This window comes from Cnephaeus nilssonii (assembly GCF_951640355.1).
Source record: "Cnephaeus nilssonii genome assembly, chromosome: 3".
NCBI classification, from domain to species: domain Eukaryota; kingdom Metazoa; phylum Chordata; class Mammalia; order Chiroptera; family Vespertilionidae; genus Cnephaeus; species Cnephaeus nilssonii.
This window is the reverse complement of record NC_137074.1, coordinates 41,782,113-41,795,121: the sequence shown is the minus strand read 5'-3', so window position 1 is coordinate 41,795,121 and position 13,009 is coordinate 41,782,113. Positions and strand designations below refer to the sequence as shown.

The 13,009-nt window shown below is 47.1% G+C and overlaps 1 protein-coding gene across 3 annotated transcripts in view; it reads left to right on the top strand.

Moving 5' to 3' along the window:
* The window catches only part of ABCC5 (ATP binding cassette subfamily C member 5), a 93,894-nt gene that overhangs the window by 58,256 nt on the left and 22,629 nt on the right, over positions 1–13,009 (top strand). For 2 of the 3 annotated variants that reach the window (XM_079765220.1, XM_079765221.1), the window contains exons 16-22: positions 89–229; positions 3,705–3,801; positions 7,893–8,077; positions 8,470–8,616; positions 8,901–9,030; positions 11,108–11,261; positions 11,351–11,479. In XM_079765220.1, the coding sequence (XP_079621346.1) occupies positions 89–229; positions 3,705–3,801; positions 7,893–8,077; positions 8,470–8,616; positions 8,901–9,030; positions 11,108–11,261; positions 11,351–11,479 (983 nt within the window). Of the gene's footprint in view, positions 1–88; positions 230–3,704; positions 3,802–7,892; positions 8,078–8,469; positions 8,617–8,900; positions 9,031–11,107; positions 11,262–11,350; positions 11,480–13,009 lie in introns of those variants that run through there. The other variant, XM_079765222.1, reaches the window with a different exon arrangement.

Genomic DNA, 13,009 nt, shown 5'->3' with positions numbered 1-13,009 from the left:
AAGTGGGAAGTGCTAGACTAAGGTATGAGGGATTGGAATATTTGCACAAATATCAGTAACACCGTGTCATCCCTGCCTTTGTCTCTAGTACCTGGCTGATTGTGACCAAGTGATCTTCATGAAAGAAGGCTGTATTACAGAAAGGGGCACCCATGAGGAACTGATGAATCTAAAGGGTGATTATGCTACCATTTTTAATAACTTGCTGGGAGAGACGCCCCCAGTTGAGGTAAGAGTTATATGACATTTATGCATCTCTCCTTTCTAGCAAGGGAGGCATGACCTTACTGAGGGCTAACCGGTCTCAGCTGAGTTCGGTGCCTGTGTTTTATTGGCAGAGCCCTATTTTCTGATGACCAGACTGCTGTGCTTTGGTTCACATACTAATTCTATTCTAGGAGAGCAGGATTGTGGGGCTGGTGAGCCAAGGACTTCTGTCAATGAGAACTTATTCATGAGGCCATGACAGGGAGAACAATATGGGCTCTGTGTGTTGTCAAAGTAAAATACGTCCAAACCTGTAGAGAATTTTTATGAATTTATTTGAGCCAAACTGATGACATTGCTGGGAAGCAAGATCTTAAATGCTCTGGAGAATGTCAGTTTGCAGATTCTTTTATACATTTGGAATTAAGGAGGGAACATAAGGAAGATTACATGGAGGTGGGAAAAAGCAGGGCAGAGATTAGATTACATGACAGTTAACAAGAGAATGTGCTCTCTTGAGGGTGGTTAAGCTTAAGGGGTCTGGGAAAAGGGATTACTCTGGCATTTCAAAGGTTTATTAACCTAGATGCACAAGAATAGGGCTTGCTTAAGGCAAAGATAAACCTTCCACTAAAGAAGTTATAGGCCTGGGGCATCACTACCCACCGTGACCTGTCCAGTTAGAAATTAATGTTTAGATCACCCTGTGAGGTTACTTTCTTATGAAGCTCCTTTTTCAATAAACAAGTGAATAAAGAGCCAGGGAAGAGAAATTAATCCTTGTATACATTTGAAAATGATCCGTGGTACCCTGGCTGCTAATTTTTCACTCATTAACTGACAACTATTATGTCCCAACTAGAGGCCCGGTGCACAAAATTCATGCATGGGGGTGTGTGTGTCCCTCTGCCCAGCTGGCACCCTCTCCAATCTGGGACCCCTCGAGGGATGTCCGACTGCCCTCTCACAATCCAGGACTGCTGGCTCCCAACTGCTCACCTGCCTGCCTGCCTACTGCCCTCCCCTGCTGGCCTGGTCACCTCCAACTGCCCTCCCTACAGGCCTGGTTCCCCCCCCAACTGCCCTCCTCTGCCAGCCCGGTCCCTGTAACTGTCCTCCCTGCAGGCCTGGTCACCCCTAACTGCCCTCCCCTGCAGGCCTGGTCCCTCCCAACTGCCCTCCCTTGCTGGCCTGATCACCCAAAACTGCCCTCCCCTGCCGGCCATCTTGTGGCGGCCATCTTGTGTCCACATGGGGGTAGCCATCTTGTGTGTTGGAGTGATGGTCACTTTGCATATTACCTCTTTATTAGATAGGATTACTAGATTAATAAAGTAATCCTATTACTTTATTAATAGGATTAATAATGACATCTGGTCCCTCATAGATGTCATCCTATTTTAGTCATTTAAACAGAGTTCTGTAGCAAAATATGATTATCCCTTACTTTTACAGCTGAGGAAAAGGAAGCTCAGAAAAGTTAAGCAGCTTACTAATGTTAAACAACAAAATTCAGCTGTGTAAATTTGAAGATCTAATTGGCTTTATCAAGTGATTGTGAATCTGACAGCATCCCTTCTAGCAACTAGAAGGGCAGAAAGAGGGTGGGAAGAAGAGATTTAAAAAGTGGATTATTTCAGGTGAAGTCATCTTTTCTTAGGGGAAGGCAGGGGGCCTTAAGAGGCAGGTTACTTCCATAGTGTTGATCAGGAAATTTCAGACTGAGGGATTTAACATTGCACTCCTGGAAGAGGCTGAAACTGCAGTTAGGTTAGGTACTGAGTCTCGGTGTGGCTTAGCAAAAGTGACTCCATTTGGGGCCTTTTTTAAAAAATATAAACAAGGGCACTTTGACTCTGAAGTGCTCTTTCTGGCATGCTGCCTGCCCCCTGTGGCAACAGAAAGATGGCAGCTTTCCATGGCTTTACTCTCGGCTCCGAGTTAGGCAAATCCAAGGGAGTACTTACTTAGAGCTCGCCAAATCGCGTGTTCTTCCTTCTTGCCAACCTGCTCTCACGCAAAGTCCTTATTCTGTAGGCACCTTGGGTCCTAGGAGTGTACTCAGGCTGGGCTATAGGCTACTTCTTAGCTACCAGGTCATTTTGATGTCTGTGAGGGCTAACAGCAGGCAGTTATTGGGATATTTTCTGGGAGTCATTGGGTTTCATCCTGTTTGATTTCGGGTGCAGTACAACTGTTCATGACCGATTTGTTTTCGGCCTTTTGGAATAACTCAAGCATTATTCCAAGTGTCATCAGTAACTTATATAGAGACACCCTAATGCAGATTTGGATTTATGATCTCTCCCTGCGACTCTCAGAGAACTTACTCCTCAGATAATTTCCTCCTCACTGTAGACTCAGAGGAAAATGAGAAGAAGAGAATCTAAAGTACGAAATGTCCAAGGAACAATGAACTTGGACAGCTCGTGAGTTGTAGTGGAGGAGCACACTTTCAGTCTGTCACTTAACTCTCCTGAGTTTCACTTTCTTCATCTTACAAATGGGAATGGCATCTGCCTCTTAGAATTGTTGCATCAGTTAAATGAAATAATATGTAATGTTCTTACGCTAGTAAGTGGTCAGCAAATGGATGTATTCTCTCTAGACCAGCGGTCACCAACCGGTGGTCCGTGAAGTCCAAAAGGTTGGCGACCGCTGGTTTAAGGAAAGCTTTGGAGCAGTGGTCGCCATCCGGTGGTCCGCAGACCACTGGTGGTACGTGAGGTCCAGAAGGTTGGCGACCACTGCTTTAGACAGTGCATTTACTCATGTACTGCAGTAAATAAAGAATTTAGGGTCCTATGAAGAGATAAGAAGAACTTGGAAAGGAGAGCATTAGAGGGTTTCTAATCTCCTGGGTTCAATTTGATGCACGTTTACCAAGCTCCTCTGTGCCCCGTTACGGGAAGTTCTGGGTGTTAGGCCCTGTGGGGTTCTAACCACGAGTGAGATGTCATCTCTCTCCTGAGGGACTTGGGGTCTCAGGGAAGACCAGTGCACCATGCTCTTCACCAGGTTCCATTTAAAGCAACTGTGCTGTCATGGAGTGCTACTAACAAAGTGCCTGGGGGGCGGGGCTGAACTCGATTCTAGACAAATCTGAGTTACCTCAGGGAGGGTGTAAGATTTGAAATCTGTTTGAATGAAGACAACTGTGACTGTGTTGGGACAAGGGGAGGGCATTCCAAGTGAAGGACCAATGTGGACAAAGTGGGAGGTCACAGTGATGCGAGGAATGGCAGGAAATCCAGTTTGGCATGAGAGTGGGAGCCCCAGGAATAGGAGAGGAGCTAGCAGTTAGGCTGGGGCCAGGAGGTGGAGTTCTTGAAGGAGCTGAGGAAGTACAAGAAATGAATATAGATGAGCCTTTTAAGAAGTTGGAAGGATTGCTTTTCAGTAATACCAGCAGCTTGACATGATTCTCTCATATGTCGCGTGGACATTTGTCTGAATGGCCATATCATAAATGGAGACACTTTTTCTTTAAATTTTAGATTAATTTAAAAAAGAAAACCAGTGGTTCACAGAAGTCACGAGACAAGGGTCCCAAAACAGGATCAGTAAAGGAGAAAGCAGTGAAGCCAGAGGAAGGTAACGACCTTTTTTGAGATTTTAGATTTGTCATTAAAGTATATCAGAAATCATGCCATATGGTGACCCATAGATGTTTGATAAGACTGTGGATGTTTGATAACACTGTGTGTGGTAGAGTACCTGGCCTTATATGTCTGGAATAACAGCATTCTTATATAATATCAGGAGACTATGAGGCACTTTCTGTTTGCTTAAACAGACCAAGGCAATAAGAATTATAGCTGAGTCACCCTGAGTATGAAAAAAGGGGAAAGGTGTACCCACCCTTCCTGTGACTCACCTGTGCCTTTTAAAAATCAGTGCCCACCACGGCAGAGGCGGTCCAGCTGCAGGGACGCCTGTGTTCTTCCTGTTAGAATGGGACGCTCCTTGGAGATTGCCCCAGAACTGTGGCAAGGCCACACCTGGGTTTCTCCCAGCAACTTTCCCTATCCAAAGTCCTGTTCTTTCAACACTTTATCTTGTCAACTGAAACAAATCTTGGGAGTTAGAAAAACAATCCTATCTAATAAAGAGGGAATATGCTAATTGACCATCACTCCGTCACAAAGATGGCTGCACCCACAGCTGAGGCCAAGTTCCCATAAGGAGCCTTAACGAGCAATCAGGAGGACCTGAGGCTACGCCCTCTCCCGTCTCCATGGGGCTTGACAGGGGACCTCAGGCTGCACCCCCCCACCCCAGCACCAGGTCAGGGAACCTCAGACCGCACCCCCTACCTGGCGGGGCTTGGCGGGGGACCCCAGGCCGTGCCCCCCGCCCCAGCACTGGGCCAGGGGACCTCAGGCCGTGCCCCCCACCCAGCGGGGCTTGACAGGGGACCTCAAGGTGCACCCCAGTGCTGGGTCGGGGGAACTCAGGTTGTGCCCCTTGCCCAGCGGGGCTTGACGGGGGACCTCAGGCCATGCCCCCCGCCCTGGTATGGGCTGGGGGACCTCAGGCCACGCCCCCCGTCCTGGTGCCAGGCCAGAGGACCTGAGGCTATGCCCCCTGCCCAGTAGGGCTTGACGAGGGTGGGACTGGCCGGGTCTGGATCTAGCCCAAGGGGGGGGGGGGGGGGGAGACGGGCGGCCGGGTCTGGGTCTTACGTGATTTTGAGGCGCATGTGGGTGGGCGGGGACTTGACTCTGGGTCCCGTGGTGCGCCCAGACTCTGACAGGAGGAAGGTTTTCATATACATTTTACCAATTTTCTTTCATCTCTGACACTTCTATTATAAAGGGCAAATAGCAATATGAAATTACTAGAGGCCCAGTGCACGAAATTCGTGCACGGAGGGGGGTTGTCCCTCAGCCCAGCCTGTACCCTCTCCAATATGGGACCCCTTGAGGGATGTCCGACTGCCCGTTTAGGCCCGATCCCACCAGGATCGGGCCTAAACGGGCAGTCGGACATCCCTCTCACAATCCAGGACTGCTGGCTCCCAACTGCTTGCCAGCCTGATCACCCCCTAACCACTCTGCTGCCAGCCTGTTTGCCCCCAACTTCCCTCCTCTGCCGGCCTGGTCACCCCTAACTGCCCTCTCCTGCAGGGTTGATCACCTCCAACTGCCCTCCCTTGCAGGCCTGGTCCCTCTCAACTGCCCTCCTTTGCAGGCCTGGTCTTTCTCAACTGCCCTCCCTTACAGGCTGGGTGCCTCCCAACTGCCCTCTCCTGCTGGCCATCTTGTGGTGGCCATCTTGTGTCCACATGGGGGCAGGATCTTTGACCACATGGGGGCAGCTATATTGTGTGTTGCAGTGATGATCAATCTGCATATTACTCTTTTATTAGATAGGATAGAGGCCTGGTACAGGGGTGGTGGCCAGCTGGTTTGCCCTGAAGGGCGTCCCAGATCAAGTGGAGGTTCCCTTGGGGTGTGGGGCAGCCTGAGCGAGGGGCCTCTGGTGGTTTGCAGGGCGGCCACACCCCCTGGCAACCCAAGCGGAGGCCCTGGTATCTGGAATTTATTTTCCTTCTACAATTGAAACTTTGTAGCCTGGAGCGGAGCCAAGCCTGGGGCTCCCTCCAAGGCCGGCAGCCATTTGTGTTGGGGTTATAATTGAAACTTTGTAGCCTTAAGCGGAGACCTGGGCCCCTCCAGGGTGTGCGGAAAGCTTTGCTTTTGCCGGCGGCAACCCTGGCCTGCTCTCTCAAGCTCCATTCTGTCGCCATTTGTTTGAATTTGTTTACCTTCTATAATTGAAACTTTGTAGCTTGAGTGGAGGCTTAGGCCTGGCAAGGGCAGGCGGAAAGCTTGGCTTCCTCTGTTACCTAGGAAACCTTGCTCTGTGTGGCTGCAGCCATCTTGGTTTGGATTAATTTGCATACTCACTCTGATTGGATGGTAGGCTTGGCTTGTGGGCGTGTTGGAGGTATGGTCAATTTGCATGTTTGTCTATTATTAGATAGGATTTCCTCTAATTAATCCCCTTTTAATGTGCATGAATTTCATGCACCGGGCCACTAGTTTACAATACTTAAGGTGTTTTCACCTTGGTGAATTTTAAGCTGCAAGTCAGTCCCTCACCTCCCCGCATCCCCCCCAAAAAAAGAATGCAGTCCTGTTTTAAAGCTCTCTTTCTGTTGTATCATGTCCTCACCTGAGGTTTTGAATCTGAGGTTTTGAATCCTGGGTTTGCCTCTGTTTTCACTTCCTGGTTCTTAAAACTGCAGCAGGTGTTTGGTGTTAGTAGTTGACCATCCTGATTTACCACTCCCTGCCTCTTCTTTCTTTTAATAAACCAGGTAACAATTCTGAATTCAGGTGTCATTTAAGATAGCTTACTCACACACACTAAACAAACACAGTACAGCCGGCTGAGACATCTATCCGTTCCTGCCAGAAGCAGTACAAAAAGCCAGAATGTTCTCAGGGAACATTTGTTCTCTGCAGAGCCACTAACCTGGAGACTGGCAACTGTTAAAGTGCTCCTGGCCTGTGTGGCTTGTTCCACATAATTAAAAGTGTGTGATGAAGAGGAAGAGGTGTCCTGTAGGGCATCAATCATCTGACCGTGCCAAGGAACCCCTGGGTGCTACCTTTGAATCTTTTCTCTTCCCCTACGCAGTCACCACGTCCTACTGAATTTACTCCCGAGACTCCATCCCTATTGCTACAACCTGTTCTGGCCTTTATCCTCTCATACCTATGTTCCTGCTGTCCGTCCACCATGCAGACAGCTGGGTGATAGGGTTGAAAACAGGAGACTCACCAACTCACCTTCCTGCATGGAGTCTTCAGTGGCCTCCTCCCAGTTTCAAAGCAGTGTTTTCCAATCTTTTTCCCTGATATGGCACACATAGAAAATGCCATTATTTGCGTGTGACGCTGGGGTGCATGGAAGAGGCTGCTCGCTGCCAGAGGTGACTGGACTGGCCATCCCAGGCCCATCTAGCCCAGTAGGGCTGAGAGTCAGATCTCCACACACCTGTAGCCCATTCTCGAGAAGTTCCTCTCTGAAGGGTAACGTTCAAGTACCTCTGACAGAGCACAGCCTGCCTAATCCACCTGGTCTCTTGCCACTCCACCGGCACACACACTGTTCAGGCTGCGCTGGCTTGGTTGTCTATACTTACTGCCCTGCTGTTTCCCCACCTCTGTGGTGGTGCTCACGTTATCTCTTCTGCCCATTGTTCCCCCAACTGGCCGACTCTGGCTTACCTTCAAGGTGCTATATAGACTGCACATAAAGTCTTCCCTGAAACCTCCCTGCTAACCACTGCACAGCTCCCCCAAGTAGGTTAGCTATACCCCCTGGTCGTCCCATGCTGCCCTGCATGTAGCTCTAGCATTGCATCTAACACATTTTACTAGAATTATGTGTTTATTTACCTGTCTGTCCTACCAGACTGTGGAAGGACCCTCAAGGGCAGGAACCTGGTCTTACTCGTCTTGACTATTCCAGGGTCTCATCCTGGGCCTGTTTATAGGAAGTGCTTAGTAAATGTTAAATGGGTGAATGAATGCTTCTGATAAAGAGGAAATAATTCTGAACTAGAGCCCTGTGAAGCTATAGGCTCTTTGATTTTGCTCTTCTATATAGGTGCCTTCATTTTGGAAAAGTAGCTTTTCCTTCTGAGTTCATGTTTCTTTTTTCTCCCCTAGGGCAGCTGATGCAAGCAGAGGAGAAGGGGCAGGGTTCTGTGCCGTGGTCAGTGTATGGTGTCTATATTAAGGCTGCCGGGGGCCCCTTGGCCTTCTTGTTCATTATATCCCTCTTCATGTTGAACGTGGGCAGTACCGCCTTCAGCAACTGGTGGTTGAGTTACTGGATCAACGAAGGAAGTGGGGTAAGGTTCCTCATTAATGGGAAATTATATGCCTAAGAATATGGCCATCTCTCCATATTCCTTGGCCATTCTTAAGGAAACTAGTTTTCGATTAAAAGACACAATGAACAAGGGTCACCCAGGATGAAAAAGAGGGGTCCCTAGTGTAACCTCACAATATAGTTGCTCCCTGACCAACTCAAGATGCATGTAGAGCTTATCATAGCACACCTGTGGGCTGTCTGCCCTCGTCCATTAGAAAAGAATGAAGGAGGGACAGCGCCCTCCTTGTGTTTGCCACACCAGGTCCCAGAGTCCTTATCCTGCGCCCTCCCCTGAGCTGAGAGTGGCCCTAAGCAGGGTTCCTGGCCGTCCCTGGGAGTCTTGCCTCACAGAGCCCTGCCTCCAAACAGAACAGCACGGTGAGTCACGGGAACAGCACCTTCGTGAGCAGCAGCATGAAGGACAATCCTCACAGGCAGTACTACGCCAGCATTTATGCCCTCTCCATGGTCGTCATGCTGATCCTGAAAGCCGTTCGAGGAGTGGCCTTTGTCAAGGTATGCAGTGGTGGCCTCTGCTCTTGCTCACCCAGCTGACCGGTCCGGCTTCGCACGGCCTCTCCCAGGTTCATCCTGAGGAGGGAGCTCCTTTGAGACACAGTGGCCTCCACTGGAATGACCTGTATCCCATTAGCTTCAGCCTTTTCCCATTAGCCACCTCCTCCCTCCATGGCCATGTGCCCCTCTCCAGTTTTGGGAGTGGACGGCCTGTGGAGTAGGGACTGAGCCTGCCTGAGTGCCTGGGTTCCTGGGCCCTGCTCACTCTGCCCTCTGCTCCGTAGGGCACGCTGCGAGCCTCCTCCCGGCTCCATAACGAGCTCTTCCGAAGGATCCTCCGAAGCCCTATGAAGTTTTTTGACACCACCCCCACGGGGAGAATTCTCAACAGGTTTTCCAGAGACATGGATGAAGGTATTTCTCACCACTGTTCTCTGTGCCCTCCAGCCTTCTAGTTGACACTCCCCGATAGTGCAGGTCTGTGCGGCCGTACACTCTGAGAGGACAGTGGCTGCTGGTGCTGGTCCCAGGAACATTTTAGTTTTGGCATTTTCTTCAGGTTGCAACTTATATTTAAGCAAAAGCCCCATCTTATTTTTCACGTTTCATCTAAGTTTTCATTCGATCTTATTTAACCTGAAACAAATTCAGAGGCTTGAGTTAGTATAAGGGCTTTGGACCTTGGAGGGTCATTTGAGATTCCAAAACATTTATTTGGAGGGCAGTTCGTTGCTTTTTGGACACCTACAACTCTGGCAGGTTTTCTGGGTGCTGCCTGGGCTGTGCCAGCACCAGAACTTAAATGCTTCCCAGAGCCCAGACTATTAGTAATGCCACCTGACATTTATTGAGGGCGTCCTGGGTGCTGATGTTCTACACGCCCTGTCCTGAGCTTCACAGCAGCCCTACAAGGTGGGTATTGTTTCACCCACTGAATACGTGAGAAAGCTGATGCCTGGAAAGGTTAAATAACTTGCCCAAGATTGCACAGCTATTAGATAGCAAAGTGGGAATTGAGCCCAGATCTTTTTGACCCAGAGCTAATGTTTTTGCTGCTCTGTGTTGCTCCCATAGAGGTGTTGCTCCCATAGAGGAGTTTATTACAGGTGCTGATAAGCATTGTAAAGCCATGGCCACAGGTTGCAAGGGCTCAAGACCATCACTGACACACAGAACTGATGCATAACATGATCCCATTTCTGTTACACACACACACACACACACACACACAGACACACACACAAACGGAGAAAAGAATGAAATTAAAAAATCAGCGGTATCAATATATCTGAGAGTTGTATGAAAATACTCCAATCCCTCTCCCCTCCAAAAAAAGGTAGGGGGAGGAGATAGTCAAAAAGGAGATGAAGAAAATGTTGATAACTTTTCAAGTTTCTATTCTCTTGACTTTTGGGCATGTTTGACTTTTCATGATGAAAATTTTCTTTTTTTTCTTCTTTAATTTGCCTTTATTGTTGAAAGTATTACAGATGTTCCCTTTTCCCCCCCATTGACCCCCTCACCCCCTACCCACCCATCCCAAGCCTTCACCACACTACTGTCTGCGTCTATGGGCTATGCATATAAGTTCCCCAGTTCATCTCTCCCTACCCAACCGCACCTTCCCTCTGAGATTCGCTAGTCTGTTCCATGCCTCTATGTCTCTGGATCTATTTTTTAAATGTTAACAGCAAATTCATTGTTTTTGGTGAGAATGAATATTATGTGTAATCTTTTTTTGTATATTTTCAAAATATTTTATAACAAGCATATATTACTTTGTAAAAGGAGGAAGTGTTTAAAGGAGTTGGGCAACATAGTGAACTAAAAGAGGGCATATGCCTGGCTGGCGTGACTCAGTGGTTGAGCATTGACCTATGAATCAGGAGGTCACTGTTGGATTCCCAGTCAGGGCACATGCCCAGGTTGCAGATTCGATCCTCAGTATGGGGTGTGCAGGAGGCAGCCGATCAATGATTCTCTCTTATCATTGGTGTTTCTATCCCTCTTTCCTTCTCCCTTCTCTGAAATTAATAAAAATATATTTTTAAAAAAATGAGGGCACAGAGGGGAAACAATACTTACATTTTCTTGGGACAAGAAAAATTAGAGCAATCAGGTCTCTGGGATTTTTATTTATTTTTTATCAGACTGTTTAAAAGGCAACACACAAATCTTAGGTAAGATTTTGAGGAATGCCTGGCTTGCGTGGCTCACTGGTTGAGCTTCGACCTATGAACCAGGAGGTCATGGTGCGATTCCTGGTCAGGGCACATGCCTGGGTTGCGGGCTTGATCCCCCAGCGTGGGGTGTGTAGGAGGCAGCCAATCAATGAGCCTCTCATTGTTAATGTTTCTCTCTCTGAAATCAATAAAAATATATATTTTTAAAGATTTTGGGGAATGTCTTTTCGTTTTTTTAATTTTGGGTTCCGTGTTTCCTGTTTGCGGATCCACACAGCCTGACACTTGTTTCTTTACGGTTTCCCCAGTCGATGTGCGCTTGCCCTTCCAGGCTGAGATGTTCCTCCAAAATGTCATCCTGGTGTTCTTCGGTGTTGGGATGATCGCAGGGGTTTTCCCATGGTTACTGGTGGCAGTGGCGCCCCTTGTCATTCTCTTTGCAGTTCTGCACATTGTGTCCAGGTAAAGCGGAAGGGTTCGTGTCTTCCAGGGCAGAGGACAGAGCTGGAGTTGCTGTCCACCCTCTGACACAGAACTCGTTCTCTCTCCAGGGTCCTGGTTCGCGAGCTGAAGCGTCTGGACAATATCACGCAGTCACCTTTCCTCTCCCACATCACATCCAGCATACAGGGCCTTGCCACCATCCATGCCTACAACAAGGGGCAGGAGTTTCTGCACAGGTAAGCGCTGAGGGGGGCCAAAAGGCTCAAGCATAGCCAGCATCCCTGAATTTAATCAAGAGTCCAAGAATAGGGGATTATAATGCTCATCACCAGTGATTTAATTGTCTCTGATTAAAGTTCACTCACTTGGTGGAACTCCCTTCTGAGCAAACGAGAAGACAAAAACACAGATTTGGAGTTGGTTGGCTTTTGGTCCTGAATGACCATATTTGGTGGAGTTTTGCTGGTTTGTGTTTTGTTTTGTTTTTTGGAACTGTAAAAGACAGTCATTGGTGCTAGACTGACATTTTATTTGGTTGAATATTGTTTATATGAGATTTTTATGTACCTAATCATTGTGGAGATTTATATTAACAAGAGATTAGAACTAACTCAGTGATTTCCAACATGGAGCATATGCCCCACAGAGGGGCAATTTGATTATTAAGGGGGGCAATTCGAGAATGAGTTATTAACAGTGAATTTTTTTCATTTCTTATGATTCTAGGGGCCTCATATTCAGTATATAAATATATATTGTGACATATTTATGCATTTCAGTCCTCTATTTTATGTTTTGAAACTTTATTTGCTATTTTTTCATATCACTTCATATTATTTTTTTTAACAATTTCTTAGTGATTTCTTCCTCAGTACTTCAACTGTCCTTTCGTTCTTTTATTTTTCTCTTTCATGGATGCCATGTTCTTTAGAAACTTGTTTAGACCAAGTTAATGGCCTTTTATGCTTCCTCCATGTGAATAGGAGTTCACTCTTTGAATAATAAGAATTAAATGGGAGGGCATCAGGATTTTAGAGATGCTTAAGTGGGGCATGGCCAAAAAAAGGCTGGGAACCACTGAACTAACAAAGTCATTCAACAGAGGACTGGTTAAAGGAGCTACAGTATCCTCGTAGAGTGGAATATTGTGTGGCCCTTCAAAACATGAGACTAGCCCTGCCGCATAGCTCAGTTGGTTAGAGCATCATCCCAAAATGCCAAGGTTGTGGGTTCAATCCCTGGTCAGGGCATATACAAGAAGCAACCAATGAATCCATAAATAAGTGGAACAACAAAATGATGTCTCTCTCTCCTTCCCTTCCTTTCTCTTTCTCTAAAATTAATAAAACAAAACCAAAAACAAACAAAAAAAATGAGGCAGCTCTAAAGGTACTGATCTAGAATGATTTCTAAGATATATTCGTGAAAGAGCAAGGTACCGATGTGTCTATGCTAGTCTCCTTTTTAAGTGTATTTGTATATATAACATTTAGAATATCTCTGAAAGGATACACAAGAAACTAATAGCCACTGAAGAGGGGAATAGGGTAGCTGGAGAATGGACGGGAGAAAAATTGACTTTTCATGGTAAAACTTGTGTACCCTTTAAATAGTCTGTCCTATGCATATATTGTCTATTCCAAAAATTAAGCGATTAATTTTTTTAAAAATATATTTTATTGATTTTTTACAGAGAGGAAGGGAGAGGGATAGAGAGTTAGATACATCGATGAGAGAGAAACATCAACCAGCTGCCTCCTGCACAC